This window comes from Chenopodium album, chromosome 10, assembly GCF_948465745.1.
Source record: "Chenopodium album chromosome 10, dcCheAlbu1.1, whole genome shotgun sequence".
NCBI lineage: Eukaryota > Viridiplantae > Streptophyta > Magnoliopsida > Caryophyllales > Amaranthaceae > Chenopodium > Chenopodium album.
In genome coordinates this window covers 60518627-60538120 of record NC_137843.1, presented here as the reverse complement: position 1 = coordinate 60538120, position 19494 = coordinate 60518627, and the positions used below count along the sequence as shown (strand labels likewise).

Genomic DNA, 19494 nt, shown 5'->3' with positions numbered 1-19494 from the left:
TCAAAGAAGACAGATTAAACTGTGGACTAAAAGTAAACATACGAACATTAGGAAATCGCAATCTTGAATAAGGGCGTGTTCGGCAAAATGTAGTTGTAGAGGTAGCTGTTAGCTGTGATGGTGGCTGTTAGCTGTATGTGTAGTTGTTAGCTGTCAACTAGAGGTTAGCTGTGAAAATAAATAATTCAATATGAGTGTTTGGTAAAGTAGCTGTTAGCTGTAAAATTCTAAAAAAATAGAATAAAATTCCACAGCTACCTAGCTTTTCACAAAAGTTAATAATGTTAACTTTTCACAAAAGCTACTTCAACCACTAAACTCTACCCCCACCACTACATTCCCAAACACTCATAATTTTTTCTATGTAGTGGTTTGAATAAGTCAAACCACTAAAAGCTACCTAAAAGCTACTCAAAAACTAGTGCCGAACACGCCCTTAACATTGGCATAACGGTGTTGTTCAACTATGATTATATTGTACTCGTAATAAGTCGTCAATTTAGCTAATTGAGTCGAGATCGGTTATGTTGAGTCTGATTGTAGTTTTTTCAATATTAAGATATGCTAAGTTTTTGTGTCTATATGAGTTGAAATCTGAATCAAAGATTGGATTTAATTGTTGCTTCCTAATTGTGATACAAAAAAAAAACATAAAAAGGGCCCAACCGGGTTCGAACCGGTGACCTCTTGATCTGCAGTCAAATGCTCTACCACTGAGCTATAGACCCAATGTTATTATTTCAAAACCTTAATATTTACATTATAAATCAATCTTAATACCCCAATTCTCCCTCGTTTCTTAAACCTTATAAACTCCAAAAACAACAACTGACACTAAAACCACCGTCATCAATGGCGGCGCTAACTCCGTTCGGCATCAAACTCGCCGTCCACATCATCACTACCGACTTCGGAAACCTCGTTTCTGTACACTCTCCTCTTTCATCAACAAATTTATTCAAATTTTTTTGATATAATTAATTATCTGTGTAATTAACCATTAATTGTAATTATGTTTTTGATGAATTTTAATTTGAGCAGAAAATTTGCGACTGTTTACTCAGAAGAGGAACCCTAAGTAAAGCGCTAATTTCTCGATTTACTGAACTTCCTCAAGATAAAGTTAAGAAATGTTTATGGGTTTTAATTCAGCATAATTGCGTTCAAGCTTTTGCTCTTGAACAAGAAGGTTTGATTTTTTTTTTTTTTTTAATGATTATTTGATGCCAATTTATTATATACCTTATAATTTATTAAGTTTTATATTATTATTTTGTGTTATTGCAATGCTTGAATGAAAAATTGAGTATGACTGAATGGGATATTACATTGCTGTGTTGTTGTTATAATATTTGATTTTGAAGTGTACTTCGGATTAATGCTATACAAGGGGTTTGATTTTGATATGAATTGTAAAAGGACTTGGTGCATTGTATCGGTTTTTGTTTCGTGCTGTTTGGGGCGAATGGGCGATAGTTTTGTTGGAAACTAGAGGTGATTTTACAGTAACTAGATTTTGTTGCCAGCTTACAGAATTGAGAGGACTTTTTCCTTAATACATAGCATCAGATCAAGGTATAATTGCAGGAAGATGTGCGTGTTAGGTGAACTATAATCACCATTTTTGCCAACAAAGTCATTGAGCTGACCAGATGATCTCTTGACTGGGGCAGTAACGAGGAAAGGTGATTGGATTTGGATTAGAGGATGATTTATTCTTTGTGAGAGGGATTTAGGAAACTATGTAGAAGGATATGTGTGTGTCAAATAAGCGACTTTCCAGAGAGAGAACTTGAATATAGCCGAATCAAGATGATCCCAATTAGTGCAAACATGTGCTTTAGAATTCTTGATGCTATCCACCTTTTTTCTTAGTACTCTGCTATTATGCTACCCATCTAATAATTACTTGTTTGATAATGTTTCTTATAGAATAATATAGCGGAGAACTTTAATCATTTGATCCACTATTTGGGGATTTTTTGCAATTTTTTTTGGAATCCTAGCATTAAGCACTCACTTTAGTTCTCTGTATTTGTTTCTGTCTTTTGGCTGTATTTTATTTTTGTAAATGTTGCCTATCACCATCTTCCATGTTATTTACGTTGGTTGCTATTATGTATTTGATGTTTCTAGGTGGTGGCAGGGATACTACAGTGGTAGTGACTCAGTATATGGCATTGTTCAACAACATCATTCATCGTTTGAGGTTTCCAAAGTTCATGAGTATAGTCTCAAAAGAGCAGGATACAAAAGTCAGTGACTTTGTACTATATGTTTCACTTTTATTTGATTCTTGCTGTGCTTTGTGCAAGCTTATTGACCAAAGCGCACGGCACACCAATTCTTGTAGGGTTCAGATATTCTCGAGGGGTTGCTGCAGCATGGCAGACTTACTCTCACGCAAATTCTAGATAGAGCATTGGCTAGTTCAAGTGAAGGCAAGTTGTGCATGGTTTTTTTGTTGATTTTTCAATGCAATAGAATTATGAGAAATTGATGCTAGTTTTTCGGATTTTAACTTTTATACTACATTTTAATTTATGTGCGTGTCGACAAGTGCAAAAGGATAGGACCTTGTAAATAGAACGTAGTTCAGTCTAAAAGGGATATGATTAAAAATGTGAATCATACTCATCAATGTAGTCTGAAAATTAGGAGTCATGAGCTCGACTACTTTTAAATGCTAGTACTTGATGTCTTGAACGTATATTACTGCAATGTTAGTGAATGGAATTTCATTTATTCTCTTGATTTTGATCAGGAAGTAGTGATACTCACCAAGAAAGCTTCACTAAACTTGTTCGTTGTCGTTTTGTGGAACGATGCCCTGCTCCAGAGCCTTTAATATCTTTACCAAATGAGGGAGAAACTCCTGCTAAGAAAGGAGGTGGCAGAAATAAGGTAGCATCCTCAAGAAACATTTTTGCTGCAGTTGTTTCCCCTTTTTATTCTCTCTTACTGCAATTTGATTTCTCATTTATTATTAATGCTCCTTTTGACTCGAATGTGCACATGACTTTGTCATTCTTTAACTGGAATTTTGAGAAAATAATCCTATCTGGTCTGATTATAGTACTGTTTTGTGCATTTGATTTTGAAAGACAATATATGGCTTATTGTTGTATATACTGATATACATGCTTCTATAGTTATGTTGATGTTGTGCAAGGAATCAATATTTGGGGGAAGGGTTTGTTAGTCATAGTCTATTAGTAGTAATTTGGGGAATAAGCTAGAGGTTTGTTAGGAAGGACTTTCTATAAATAGGACATTAGGAGGAATAAGGACATGTTGAATGTTGAGTGGTTTGTTATTGGGAGAGAGTGAGCCTTTCGAAAGCTCATATTAGGAGAGCATCCACCTCTTGAAAGTAGAATTATCATTCGAATTAGTGTAATTCTCATCTTATCAATATAATCATCTTCTTTCCTTTTATTTTCCGCAATTGTTAGCAGTTGTGTACATCGTAAACTTGAGATCATTGCTACAAAATATGATTACACTAGTAAAATATTGTATAATTCTATGTTCACGAATCTGGAATTCTGGATAGTGGAGGCAGTGGTAGTAAATTAGCTAATTATAGCTGCTTCAAGCTTATTGCTCATCACTGAAGAGAGTTTATTGCTGAATATTCTAGAATGTAATCTCTTTCATTCTGTGAAACTAAGTAACTATATACTTCTATGCAGTCCTCTGGGAAACAGGACTTTACGAAGGGGTTTGGTTTCTCTTACGCAATTTCGACTTTGCTTTTTTTTTTTTTTTTTTTTTGGTTTAAGCAGTCTCAAAAATTTTGTTATCTTATACGAAGTATTAACTTTATTTAGGACGTTCTCATGCTTCCACATTGTACTTGTCAGCATAGGTATCCAATGTGTTTGCCCTCTTATTTCATATGTGATTGTTCAAGACAAGGTTATGTTGGAAAATCCTCTTAGCTTAGTCTAAGGACTTTAAGTTGTATTTATAAAATTATTTCCTTTCCCCTTTTTGACAGGTTGCTTTTGAACAGTGACCTTGAGTGACTCTATTGTCTTTATAACAGGCTTTTATGAAAGAAGTGACCCTGGAAGAACGTGCTTTGGCTGCTGCAATTCCCATGGATGCTGAAAGATTTTCCATCTCATATGACCAAGGCGTTGATTCTGATGAAGAAAAAAGCGAGAGTAAAATTTCAGGCCTGAAAGTTGGAGAGAAGGTTGATTTATTTGTATTTGGTTAATTACTGCAGTTAACATAAACTACTTTTGCAGCGGAAGCAAGATAGTCTGGAGTGGGATAGTGAGCTTGATACTATGGGGGGCAAGAAAGAACCAGTATGGCGAGTGAATTTTGATGAGTTTATAAATCGTCTGAAGATAAAGGTGTTTTCTTTTGTCCTATTCTATTTTCTATTATTTCTATTGCCTCAGGTCAAGTAGAATTTCACTACTCTTGTACTCTTGATTAGTTTCTAGGTAAAGTTGCATATAAACTGGAATGATGATGTTGTTGCCTTCTTGTGTACAACATTGAATACCTGGATGGTAATGATAGTATCTGACTTCACTTGCATGTATGCTTCTTGAAACCCACTTTTCCTTGTTCTTTCTACTCCAGGCTTGCGTTGAGCATGTCAGAGCAGAGTATGACAATGTTGCAGCTGTGATTTTGAAATCCATGTTGGAAGGGACTAAGCATACAGTTAGTTCAGGTAATCATCCTACGATATAGATCTAATTCTTTTGCTGAAAAAAGCTGAAAGTATTTGTTCCCCCCTTTTTTGAATAAATTGATGCTTAGAATAGCCAGAAGCATTTTGGTCAGCAAAACAAAGACACATTACTTCTTGATTTTCTTTTTCCAAGAAATTAGGAGCCAGCTAGATGCTCTTAGTCATGGACTTGATTGTTAACTCTGTGGTATTGGCCTTCTTGTCTGCTTTTAAAGTCGAAATTGCCGAAGTCTGTTGCAACTTCTTGCATAATTTTTTCCCCTTCCGACGATATATGTTAGCCGACCCCAAATCATTCTTGGACTTAGGTTTTGTTGTTGTTGTTGTTGTTGTTGCTGTTATTGTTGTTGAGAATTATGTGCTAGAACTTGATCCAAAGGACTGCCAATGCTATTTTGGTGAAGGTTGTTACTCTATATGCTTACTTGATGCTATGGGCTGTGGCTTTTCCTTGATCTAACAAATGTATACTACTTTCTACTTTCTGAAATGACTGATTGACTGTGAGTCTTTCGAAGCAATCTCTGCTAGAATTGATCAATGGAGGGGGTGGGGGGGTGGGGGGTGGGTGAGGTTGCATGCATCTTTACTTCTTTTTAGTTTTCCAAGATCAACATTGTTTCTGTTAGTTGTTACTTGTGAAACCTGATGAATGTTACTGTTTCTTTCTCATGGATTGGGATCTCCCTCCTCCTCTGAAACCCCAAAAAGGGTCTTCGCAGCCTAGACCTTTATGTGGCTGTTTGCTATTTTTACCAATGTCTAATATATAATGGAAGAATACTCGTTCCTCAATGAGGATGTATGTTACCTGAATAGATTGCCGAGTACATACTTTGCTTTTAATCGAACTGTTGGTGTTTACCTGTAAATCTCTCAGTGAAGCTTTTTTTTTTTTTTTTTTTTGGGGGGGGGGGGGGGGGGGGGGGGGGGGGTTGGTTGCTACATATTGTTATTGTAGATGCTTATGTACTATCTTGTATTTCTACAATTAGCTTCCTATTTTTCCTCTGTAGATAGCTATATGGTTTTTTTTTTTTTTTTTTTTTTTTTTTTTTTTTTTTTTTTTTTTTTTTTTTGGTTGTCTGACATTAGGGTTTTTTTTCCTTTTTCATTGTGTTTTTTTTTTCAGTTATAAACTTATAATCCCCCCTTTTCCTATTTTCTGTTGGTTTGTTAGTGTCATTGTCTCTTGATTCAATTTTTGAAGAGGTTATTAAGAGCAAAGAAGGTCTCACTATGGAGCATCTTCGATATTCTCTTGAACAACTTGACTTTTGTTCTGAAACAAACGATGTGTACACGATTAGTAAGTATTCTTCTGTATGCACACTTACTCTTTTCCATCCCTTTATTCTAAATACTTGAAGGCATTTGTGCATTAATTCCATACTTGAATATTAAAGTGTATTTTTTGCAGATATGAAAGACATAATTAAGAAAGCTCAGTTAGAAGAGGTCAGCTGGCTTGCCTTTCTACAGATAGGTTTCTTTTAGAAGCTTTATTCAGAACATGAATGTATTTATATAGTTCTGAATCAATATTTGAACAGGTGGAGTGTATTGTGAAAAAGCGGTATGGAATAGAAGCTTTTAGAATATTCAGGTCGCTAACAAATGGTCGTCCACTGGATACTGATAAGGTAATTAATGGTTAAAGTGTAGTTTGTGCTATCTGTTTCCAAAAAACTCAAATTATGTTTTCTATCTATGCTAAAGGTAGAATTGAACATCATTTCTATCCCCAGTATGAATCCAGAGAATAGTCTGTCTGATATTATAAGCTTAAATTAGTTTATTAGCTTGATTTAATACGATTTTTAATTTATCATATCGTATTATATATTCTTCACTTTCAAGACTGAAAATGGTGTAACTGCATTTTTTTGTACATGAAAGTTTTTGGAAAGAAGTTATGGCTATGAGATTTTTGTCCCTTTTCCATTTTTAATTTTGTCGTGTTTTCCATTGTGCTAAAGAATTTCATTTTGTTGCCTTATATTGACTTTTCAAGTGTCCTGCAATTGTCTGTGAATTTCCTATCTTAAATAATTCCCACATGCAAGTGTGTGACCATTGCTCATTAAAATCAAAACCTGTAAATTACCTAATCCAAGACCCCCCCTCCCCTCTTTTTTATTTTTTCTCCTGTTGGTTTTGTTGTTATGTCAACTAGGATTCTATGAATGTTAGGGAAGTCAGAGTGAAAAAACAGGGACTCTGGGAATATGTTGGTCTGTTTGGCCATTAAAGTATTAAACTATCTGCCCAAGCTTAATTGCTTCAAGTGGAAAGTAAACTTCTTTAGAATATGCTTTTGGAAATTATGGGCATAGCTAGGTGTGATTTAGGCAGCACTTTTTACCATACTGGTCAGACTGGACTTCACTTATTAGGTAAATACAAGATGAGGGATAGAGTTTAGTCCAGCTTTTTAATCACCTTGTGCCAATTGGTTAGATCTGGTTTAGTCGTTGGAGTGACAAAGACTGAAGTGGCTCTTGGTTTCAATAGTTTCTGGGATTTATGTATAGAATTGAGGATTTGTCGTTGACTGATTTTGTTGATAGAAATGAATAGAGATCTTATGTTTCTGAGATAAATTGTAAGCTAGGCCAACTTCATTTCAAAATTCTTGTCATCACATGAAATTAGATTTGGGCATAAAATATCATTGCTTGAATTCTGGGCTTGTCATTTTTGATACATTTGCTTAGTTTTTACCTGTTCGTGCAGATTTCAGAACGAACCTTTGTGGATAAGAAAAATACACCACAGACTTTGTATAAGCTTTGGAAGGATAATTACATACTAATGGAGGTACCTTCATTTTCATTTGGTTTTCATCTTGGTTGTCTTTCATATGTGAATGATTTTCGTCTGATTATTTCTTTATGCAGTTGTTCTTGATGAATATTTGATGATATAAAAACAAAATAGTGTAGCTAAAGGACTGCTCTGGATCTTTGTGTTTGTTACCAACAAATAGTCTATGATATCCTACAGTTGCATTACTGAAGGCCTTTATTACTTGCTATTTAGGGAAATCTGTCAGAAACAATCTTATAATTATCACTTGTTGCAAGACAAACTTTTGTTTTAAAAGTGGCACAAAACTATTAGTATGATATTTGATGTATGCAAGAAGGTTCCTAATGCCAGAATCTGGCCATCTACTTTATTATCTAGCATTGGCCATCGATTTTCTTCTTTTTCCTTTCTTTCCTCCTTACTTCCTTTTCATTTCCCTCCTTCCCATCACCTTACTGGTGAATTCAAGAAACAACTCATGCTCACAATCAAACACTTCCTCTCTGTCAGTATATAATAAAGACTCCACAAAACAATATATTTTTCTGTTAATTTGTGTGCCACGAAAGTCTTCAGGGGAAAAGTCTAATTTATTCTTATTATTGAATATGTTACAATGATTAGCTTCTTATACTAGAAAAGTAATCAGTTTAATATTGATCTCTTTGGTTAGATCTGGGACCCCTTTGGATGATCTTTTTTGCCTACTAAAGACATTAATTGATGTATATATTCCACATAATTAGATATTGGTACGTGTTACCTAATGTAGATGCATTTTTTTCATTTCATATTCTAATGGTATGGCTTGGGGGCTGTGGTATTCTAACCTTTTTTTTTGTTTAATGTTGGGTGTAATGACTTTGTGTGTGTGTGTGTGTGTGTGTGTGTGTGTGCCTGTAATTATGTAATTAGATTTCATTACCTATAAAGCATCTTAATGCTCAGGATATCTGTAGGCTGTAAGTCATGCCTCAACATATATTTTGTGCAGAAAGTAACTACTGGAGGTCCAAGACAGGCAGACTTCTTTTTGTGGAGTGTGAAGAAAGACAATCTGTGGCATCAAATTTTGGATGAGCTGTACCATGCTGCACTTAATCTATGTTTACGATATGCTCATGAAGTCGATCAAGAGCGAGAGGTAGTGTAATGATTTTACCTAGCATTCTGCTGGGCTGATAAGATGTAATGTTGTTTTATGTTCACTTATCGTACTTTGATTATTGCCCTACCAGTCCCCTCCTCCTCGTCCTACACATTAATATTTTAGCTCCCCAAGCAACTCCTCAAAAATAACTGTTTTTGTTACCTTGGCTCAATAATAACTCACAGAAGGCCTTAATTCCTGCAGTAATGCACCTGGCTGATTGACTAATTTGAGATTATTCCCAAGTAAATTTTGTAAAGTCAAATAATGTTACATGCCATATATCCATGTGCTCTTTGTTTTCGTGTTGCTTCTTTGTTTATCAAGATAGTCATGTCAGTGATGGCACTACTGAACAGATTTTTATTTTTCATATCTTGATTTTGCTTGTCCATGTTTTTATTTGCTTCTCCAGATCCAAAACTTGAGCATAGAAAATCCCTCACCAGAGGTGAAGGAGAGGAGAATGCGTCTGCGAAATGTGAGGATTCTGCTGGACTCGTCTTTAATGAAGCTAGATGATGCTGTTATGATCTTTCACGACTTCCTGCTGTGAGCTCTCCTGACTCTTAAGGCTATACTAGGCGACAGCGGTGACAATTGACCAGTTGTTGATCAACTTTTGCAACTTCAATTCGATTTGTAGTGCAAAAGGTGGTTTCTTCTTCATTTTCAACCCCCTCCTCCCCCTTCTCCCTTTATTCATAAAGGTTCTCTTTCTTGAAGATATGCAATCAGTTCTTCATTATAGCTATCTCCGTCCTGTACTTAAGAGTTCTCTGTCTTTCAGAAATAATTATAAATACATTATTCGTATGATTTAGAATCTATAATAATTATAAAGTGAATTTATGCGATAATATATAATCCATTTGTCCAAACTTGTTTGCATCATTTCCAGATCAAAGGGGGGAACTTGCTGGTTTTGTTTCAGTAATTTCTAAATATTACTACAGAGTAATAACTATTTACATTCCTATTAACACGATATACCTCGTATTTGATTATTATATTGAAACATAAGGTTGTACTCCGTATTCGATTGACATACAATATGAGGGAGTAGATTATGATCGTTTTGTTAGAGCTTAACAGTGAATCTATGGCAGCGATTGAAACAGTTGTACTTGAATATAAAGTGTGATTTTATTGATTTCTTTAGCCGTAAATATTTTTGATATTCCGTGGTCAATTTTCTTACCTTTCAAGGATTTAAGAAGTGGCATGTGGACGATTATTGGAAAAAAAAAAAAAAAAAGTTATCCACAAATGGGCTGAAAATGACGCAACGAGACTGTCCAGGTCGGAAAATGGCTCATTTTATCTTATGCCAAATTTTGAAACTAAAATTGAAAGTGATGGAGGTAGTATCTAATAGTTACGTAGGATTTTATGATATTATACGCACGCAAAGATACTGTTCTCATCAGATTATTTTCAGTTCACTTCAACTCTAATAAGTTCAATTCAGTTCAGCCCTTAATTTTCTTCCTCATAAAATATTCATTTTAGTTCAGTTCACTTCAGCTCATTTCAGTCAATGAGAACAGACCCAAAGCCATGAGTCAAGTAAAATATTAGGGCTCGTTTTGTATCACGATAATTTTTAGTTTTTTTATCTTGTTATAAGTCGTATGATATATGCCATATTCTTTTAATAAAATCTAACAATAGAAAAATAAAATTACTTATTCTGATTTTTTGTTTTTAGTTTTTAAAAAATAGCAATAGAAAACTAAAAAAAAATAATGTCGACAAGACTCTAGAGAACTGTTTTTTATCTAATTTGTTGATTGTTGATTATGAAGATAAACGACTTGAGGTTTACCTTTAATTATTTGAGAGGGAAAAAAATAAAAAAAAATAGGGGTTTATTTACAAGTGGGTATGGTTTAGTCCACGTTGTGACTAAATTATTTGTAGATCACAAGCTAAGGCTCTGTTCTCTTCACCTTAAAAAAATAATATTAAGTAAAAATAATTTCAATTCATTAAAATTAATTTTAGTTCAGTAAAAATAATTTCAGTTCGGGAAAAATAAGTCCAGTTCAGTAAAATTCAGTTTTCTTAAAGAAGAATTATAATAGAAAATCAATAAAAATAATTTCAGTTTAGCAAAAATAATATAATTTCAGTAAAAATAATTTAAGTTCAGCAAATATAATTTTGTTTCAGTAAAAATAATTTCAGTTCAGCAAAAATAAGGTGAAGAGAACGGAGCCTAAGTAAATTCATTTGAATCCCTACACTAGACTTACCGTTTGCTCATCGGTCTACCCAAATATACTTATATCAAAGACTTTTTTAAGCAACATAGGGTTAATAGAACATGTGCAATATTAACATTAAAATATCAAGTTAAAATGTAAATAGAAAAATTTTACCTTTATGAATCCTTAATACGTACACAACATAAATGTAAGCTCAAATGGATCCATGTCCTCTAGAATTAAGTAAATATGTAAAACTATAACGGTACAATTAATTATGAGATATTATTTGTTGTTTTGATTAAAGAAATACTATAATGTTCCTACTCCATTTCATTCAACTCATGCATTATGTGCAAATGAGCAAATATGATAACCGATTAGCTATTGAATTTGACATTTTTATCACTACTCTCACACTTACTTTGGTCAAAAACGACTATGGAAACACTTTCAAAAGTGCTAACCCTTGACAAACAATTAATGTGTCCCTCTCTAACAAGTAATAATCATAATTCTACAATGTCATGAATGAAGATATCTATGGAACTAGCTAGAGGTCTAGAGGTAGGTATAGATAGGATATAGATATACCACTAATCATATCCATCTCTTATACTGTGTGAATGCTACAAGCCGCTTTAAATAATTAAGATTATTGGCAATTACATAATTCGGCGTTTTTGATTTTCTGAGCTAGCTATTTAAATCAAAGGATTTAATTGGACCATATAAAATAATGAGCTTAGACTATCACTAATTTTTTTGAAAATTTATTAATTCAAACCTAATTTTAGCCCAAAGAAAGGGATGCGTCTTAGAGTACTCATTAGTCATTCATTATTCAAAAGTAGGAGAAAATTAAAGAGAGGATATTGAATACAAAGATAATGGATTCACAATATTTATACTGCCTCCGTCACTAATATTTCACTCCATTGTATTTTTTCGGTGTTCAAGACGAGTTAAAAAAATTAATAACGTTGAATTTAACATAATTGTATACATTTTAAAAAAAAGTTAAAGACTAGAAATATAAATTATATTTAATTTTAATTGCTAATAATATAATTAATATAAAAATTGACTCAAGAGAATATATACCTAGTTAAAATGACATGGACCAATAAAATTAAATAGTACATAGAATGGGATACAAAAGTGGGATAGAGGATTTGAACCCTTTTTTATATTTGTAGAAATTACAAAAACTAGATATTAATAAAATATACAATGAGATGAATCTAACAAGATTCCACACGACTAAATTATTTCTTATAGATTACAACTTTAAAAGTATTTTATGATCAAAGATTTTAAAGTTTGACCCATATTTTTGTATGTGCAAAAAATTACGGACAGAGAGAGTATTATGGCCCGGTTATATTGATATGGCCCGGTTATATTGATGTTCATTACAAAACACTACAATTTTGGTTTGAATTAAGCGCTTCTACACCAATTCTAAGGTGATCTTCCCAAAATTATCTCATCAAATCAAAGCATTTGTTTTCCAATCTTATCAATAGTGTTTTGTGTATTTGCTGTTATTGCAAACTTTTGTACGGATTTTTTATTTTTATTTTTACTTTTACTTTTTTTGGTGTTGAGACAACCACAAGGTCAAGTGATGATGAGAATTGATTCTAGGAATATCTGAAATCGTGAGAGAAGCTCTAACAATTATATATATTGTGAGTTCAGAGTATAAAAGTCTATGGAATTATTATATATGTATCATTATCTATAGGGAATAAACTATTTGGTTTTTATACTGTAATAAATTAAAATAATAATCAATAATTCTACCTTTAAATCCAAAAGTTTATGTTTGCCCCATAGTTTGTTTATACTACCATATAGAGTTATAGACTTTGTTCCACTTCAGATTTGATTCCTAAGATATGCATATCAATTAAAAGTTGGCATTGATTTTCAATTGTGTATTAATCATTGAAAAGATCGAGAGCGACCGACAAATCTATAATATAGTACGAGTAGTAGTAGTAGTGAAATTCTGGCAAATTTACAATAGTTCGATGTTGCATGACTTTTAAAGTTTTAAGAGTGGAATATTTACAATTTACTATTTTTGAAGCTATCAGCTTTCTAGTTACTTCGTATTTGCACCGTTCTTTTTAATACCGAGTAATACATGAATTCCCAATCAAAGAAGAATAATTAAAAAAAAAAAAAAAAAAAAAAACCATCAAATCCTTTTAAAATATTGGCAAAAGAATGAAGTATTGGTGAGATCGGAATTAAATTTATGATATGAATATATGATCTCTCTGAATTGAATTAGTAGCAAGTATATCAATGTCATGTAAACAAAATTTGGTAATTAAAGTTTTAAAAAACCCTTAAGTTATAAAGTCATTGGAGTTTAAGTACTTCTAAATTTATAAATCTTTTACACAGTTGTGCTTTTTCTGTGTGGCCAGATTACTCATTCAGATGTTATTTATTTAGAGGTTACTCAGACGGTCAAGAGTTATTTATTTTGGGAATACTAAGTCAGTTAGCGTGTTTTTGCCGGGATTACTCATTTAGAAGTTATTCAATCGTCAAGAGTTATTTATTCTGGATTACCCAGTTAGTTAGTGCGTTTTTACTTTTCTATTGTTAGTTTTTAACATTATTATTATTTTAATAAATTTAACTACTTTTTAATTTATTACAAAGTATATGATATTTATCATATGATTTTTTTTAAAAAAAAAATACAAAGCGCAAATCCAATAATTCATTTGAATATTAACTTTAATTCATTTGAGGAGTCACAGTAGGCACCGGAGCAATCATAACAACAAATTAAAAGGAAATATAATAATCTTTTAGCGACGATATGACAAGTATATGCACTTGTAAACTTTGGATGATCATATAGATAAGGTAATATAACTAGCTCGGGCCCAAATAATTCACCTTATTCTAATTTGTTTTATGAAAAATACATTACATGGAGAATGTGGCATACAAAGTAAATATTGGATTGAAATTAATACTCTCTCCGTTGTTAATTACTTGCTCTACTTTTTTTTCGGGCGTTTTTAAATACTTATTCTATTTCCTTATTTAGAATAGTTTTATAATATTGAATTCATTTCTCTAACCTAATAGGCCCAACATAAATCATATTTTATTAATTTTATATTCTCTCTCTTCCTATTCTCTCAACTACTTTTGGTTTTTACAATTTTTTTTATTTTTCCCCCTACCCCACACCTCTATATTTATTACTTTCTCCGATTTCTCCTAAAACTCCGCGTATGGAGAAATGAAGCAAGTATATAAAAACGGAGGGAGTAATAGGTAGCGCTACCCATATTAAACTCTCTGGGGTAGTTTTTTTGAAGAAAAAAATATTCCTTGATAAAAAAAAAAAAAAAAAAAAAAATCTAATCCCTTCATTAAGATTGTTCCATAAAAAGGTAAATATATACCTTTACACTTTTAGCGTGTGGAGTTCTAGCTTGTGTTTTGTTATTATCAAGCTTTTACAAGTAATAGTTGTATAAATAGGACATCCGATCCATTATTTAAAGAAAGTATTAAAACATATCAAATCACTTTTAATTATATTTAATGTTTGTGCATGATATATGTGAAATCAATCTTAAAATTCCAAAGTAGCATGAACCAATGACTGATTATATTGGGCTCACTCTTACCGCCAAATTCATTCACCACCGTACCCCTCGGAAGTCGGAACCAAAAGGCAAAAAAAAAAAAAAAAAAAAAAATTGCTTCGAGCTGCCGTCCGTCATGCAGTTTGCCCAGTTTACTAGAGGCAATTCAACAACTCTATCAAATACTTATTACAAATTAATTATGGTAGTTATGGAATTAATTGGTCCATTTCTTGACTTACTTAGGTTTCAACTTCAAGGATTTCATCAAAGTTTGAACCGTTATTGAGTTTAGACCTTCAAATTTAAGCCAGATTTTGTTTTCTAACACTTTATATTTTTTTTAATTTTATTTAAAGGAACTTTTTTGAATACTTTATACCTACCTTAGCTCATTATTATGTAGGATTGTTTGAAAATGAGCTTTCTTTAATGTGTGTGTGGATCTTTATAGTTCATTAGCTCAAAGAATTACTTAAGGTCTTTTTCATAAGGTTTGAAATAGACGCGTTCTTTGAAATCATGATGATAGCTACTGTTATTAAGTTACCTTGTAAAATTGTATAGAGTTGAACTTTTATTAACTAAGCATGGACTGCATGTTATTTTTGTAAAACATTTATTTTGTGTTTGAACACACAACATAAGATGAAGTTAAACTTAGACTTTAATTTTATTTTGACATTAAAGATCAATAATACTGGTTGTAAATTAAAATAAGATCTTGCTATACATCTTGTATATAAATCAGTTTTTTGATAAAATATAAAAGCCAATACACATATTTTATTTAGAATGGTAGCAATGTAGCACATATATATATACAGATCTAGATTTAGGTCAAACACTTTTGAGATGACCCTTTTATTCTCTAAGATTTTTTTTTCAATAAAAAAATCTCGTAAATTAAATCTCCAAGATTTCATCAAACTGTCATAGAAGATGATAACTTTAAGATAGACAATATATATACAAAATGCTAGCAAGAATGATACATTATCAATGTTGAATTTCAACACTACTCCACATATAATAAATCTACACATTATGAGCACAGTTTGTCTTCTGATTATACTCCTATATCTTGCATTGGAGTCGTTGTTCGTTTGCGTTATAATTCATTTCCCTTTGGTGAATTATTATGAAATTAACTGAGCATCGCAAGATCACACCAGCAAAAGTTCATTTATATATTGAGTAAAATCAAATAATGAATCATAAGGAAATAGTCCTCGTGGCTACAAAAAATCATCAAATCAGGCTAAACCAACTCTTCGAAAATATTATACATTCAAATGAAATGTACGAGACACATGTAGATCTCTATTTAAAAATCATAATTTTGATGCAGGATTCTTTTTGTAGAACTTGTACGTACTATATTTATTTAATAAATTGATTTTACTATTTATAAGAAAAAGTGTATGTGGTCTGGCCTAATATATATATATAACCCAAAATATAAACATGTTGAAAACATATAATAACATGTTTGGGCTTTTTTTTTTTGTTTAATCATTCTAAGAAAAAACCATAATATTGTTCAAAGTATTCATGCATGGTACCGTTACCTCCCTTTGTTCAATCATCCAATTCTAGTGGAGTTTATTACTCCACGAAACACAAATAAACAAACGTTAAGATTAATAGAATATAGCAAGCTTATATTAGATACATATTAAAACAGCTAGCAAATACAAAGCTTTAATAATTTCCACTTATTTAAGTTAAGCATCTATCTTAATCACCGGCCATTTGAATTTTAATTCGAAATGAGATGCTGTAAATTTCGTCTTATATTAATAAAAAGTTGAAGAAGCAAATTAAAATAAGTTTCTGGTAATTCTCCAAAAAGTACATTTTTGATAGTTAGCTAGATCTTCCGACCTATTCATAGCTTGATTCAGTGAATAATTAATGAGAATATAAAAGATCTTACAAAAAATAAGTAATTGTGCTAGTATATGATGATAATATAATTGATAAAGCATGCTTTAGTTGTTGATCTGATAACTGATTAGTACAGTTTATATTTAGTTGGATTATTTACGTGGATGCATATATATTGTTCTAATAAGAAGTTTCTATCCAACGATATTAATGTGGGTCTGTACTAGGTTTAAGTGATAGTGATAACCATAGTCATGCATGGATATAGGACTACTCCTAGAACACTTTAGTGGCTGAATTACAACCGAGTTAGTTGTGAATAGACACTATTACTCGTACATATTATGTGAAATTTTTGGCTATAAGAAATTCAAAAATAGCACGTAATATGTAACGGAGTTAGTATTTTATTTTTTAAAATGTATTTTTACATCGTATGGCCGGGGTAACTTATTTAAGGGTTACTCATTTGGTCAAGGGTTACTTATTTTGGGGTTACTAAGTCGGTTAGCGCGTTTTCAGCGTGAGAAAACCCCTGACCGATCGAGTAATCTATGACAGGACCAACTGAGTAACCTCTGGATAAGTAACCTCTGTCCGATCGAGTGACCCCTGAATAAGTAATCCCTGACCGACCGAGTAACCCCTGAATAAGTAATCCTTTCCACATAATGTGGCCAACCACATATGAAATTTTTTGGTGCAGCGGGCCACACCGTGTGAAAGGGGTTACTTGAGTTATTTTGTTAGGAGATACTTGAGTAATTCATTCGAGGATTACTCGAGTTACTCGGTCAAGGGTTACTTGGTGAGGGGTTACTCGGTCATGGGTTACATGAGTTACTCGGTGAGGGATTACTCGAGTTACTCGGTGAGGGATTACTCGAGTTACTCGGTTAGGGGTTATTTAAGGAGTTCGGTCAGGGGTTACTCGAGTAATTCGGTCAAGGTTTACTTAAGGAGTTCGGTCAGGGTTTACTTGAGGGTTCAATCTGAGGTGACTTGAGGGGTTACTCAGTCAGAGGGTTACTTAAGGGGTTACTCAGTCAGAGGGTTACTTAAGGGGTTACTCGAGGGGTTCAGGGGTTATTTGAGGGGTTACTCGGTTAGGATTAACTCAAGTAACCCCTAACCCGGCAACTCTAGTAACCGCGGACCGAGTAACTCGAGTAACTCCTGACTGAAAAAGTCGAGTAATCTCAACAATTCGAGTAACCCCTGATTGAATAACCTGAGTAACCCTGCAACACGGTATAGCAGGCTAGATACAAAAAATTATAGTTTCATAAATAAGGAATGGGAAGTTCATTGTAAAGAATTCCATGATATTGACATCCAAAACGGCATATCACTATTTACTACACTCTACACCTACGTCTATAACGCGCACTTGTAAAAAAAAAAAAAAAAAAAGGGTCGTCAAACCCATTACCTTTTTTATCCATTTCTCGAAGATCCGATTTTTCTATAATGCATGCATGTCATATTGTCATGGTTTATTTGATGGGGGATGAGTGGAAGACCTTGGTCATCCAATAAGGCCTTTTCTTCTCTCTCCTATTTTTGCTCTCAAACCTAATTATTTTTCTCCAATTGTAGAGGCTCAAATTAAATGATAACTCCTTGTAAAAAAAAAAAAATAAATAAAAATAATTGTACTCTTCTTCATGCCAGCCTGTACGAAGTATAATTCCTAGTTATAAGTCTGCTACGTGGTTATTAGACATGTTTATTTATAAGAATAACCTATATAAATTTATAAGAATAATGCCACTCATACATTTGACTAATCTCCTTTTTATTTTTATTTTTATTTTTACTTCAGAGTAGTAAAAGAAAACATTGCTTGCTTATGAAAATTACCCTATTTTTTTTAATGACGGAACAATGATTCTCATCCATTAGGATACCTCTTTTTTTTATCATCGTCATAAATTCCATTACTAGGTTAATTGCTTTAATTCTAAAATAGTCACACCATCAACTTATGATATACTCGTATATATATTGTTATCATGACTTTCAACTTTATGGTATATACACCATATATATTGTAGTAACTTTATATACTTAATAATTTTCATCTTTGTACATATAAAAAACTTATTAATTTCTTTGGAGCAATTTTATAGAATGATGGAAATCAAGGGATCATGAAGTACCAGCTTGTAGATGGAACATGGCAAAGAATCTGATGGTGTAACATCCACAAGGTTGACTGACAAAGAATCAGCGTACATAGCTTTTCACTTAATTGGCAGCTACATCGACCTCTACTCTTAATTCTTTTTCTAAAATAATGTGTATTACTCCCTTTGTTTCATTACAATTGACGTAATCAAATCTAGTTGGCAAGTTTTCCAATGCACTAGCTTGATTATATAATTGTTAAAAAAAGCCTAAACATGTCAATTATTTTAAAACGGAGACCAATTTATATTGTTTGAGCTTATATATATTAAAAAAAAAATATTTTTCTTGATATAATAAAGCTAGGGGGAATAGTATTTCTTCACATTATTTAACTTGTATAGATTTATATGTGATCAAAATTTGAAATAAAAGCTTACTTTATTTAGGAAAGAAATAAAAGCTCACTTAGCTTGTGTATTATTATTCAATTTAATTTGACTAGTGTCATAAACAAATTGTTGAAACCCATTGTAACCCACTTATGAGTGTCCCTCATTGGAGAAACAGGAGAGATGGTTCCACTTTATAAGGTAGAGGAGTAACTCCTACTATTGCCAATTGATTTTAGTATGGAAGCTTCTAAGCCTTGTTGTGGACCAAACTCTCCTCCTTATTCGGGTTGCCAGGCCCATTACATATTGTTTTGAAATTTAACACCATTATATATCGAATTCTATATATTGTGTAGTAAAGTTGAGAAGATGGTGACCCTTGGAATGGGAGGTGCCGAAGGGGGGTTAGCCAAGCCAACGTACTAATCTCCTACTCTTACTAAAACACTAACTTTTAAAGGTATTGTATTTGGAGGTGAAGACGGTGGCACAAAATCATTCCTTTAATATTGAAATGGACGTGTTAACTTTATTATGAGTTTAGTTTCATTATTCT

The 19494-nt window shown here is 32.5% G+C and overlaps 1 protein-coding gene and 1 non-coding gene across 2 annotated transcripts; one reads left to right on the top strand and one right to left on the bottom strand.

The window, feature by feature from the left end:
* Positions 1 to 656: 656 nt before the first annotated feature.
* TRNAC-GCA (transfer RNA cysteine (anticodon GCA)) lies at positions 657 to 728 on the bottom strand. Its single transcript has one exon. It is a non-coding gene; the product is annotated as a tRNA-Cys (tRNA).
* Positions 729 to 804: 76 nt separating this feature from the next.
* On the top strand, positions 805 to 9478 carry LOC145564423 (uncharacterized). The gene is made up of 14 exons (XM_081624728.1): positions 805 to 927; positions 1042 to 1189; positions 2137 to 2255; positions 2354 to 2441; positions 2765 to 2904; positions 4052 to 4204; positions 4260 to 4370; positions 4606 to 4699; positions 5901 to 6029; positions 6141 to 6178; positions 6274 to 6363; positions 7457 to 7540; positions 8526 to 8675; positions 9097 to 9478. The coding sequence occupies exons 1-14, from the start codon at positions 853 to 855 to the stop codon at positions 9235 to 9237; spliced, it is 1560 nt and encodes a 519-aa protein (XP_081480854.1). The 5' UTR covers positions 805 to 852; the 3' UTR covers positions 9238 to 9478.
* The last annotated feature ends 10016 nt before the right edge of the window (positions 9479 to 19494 follow it).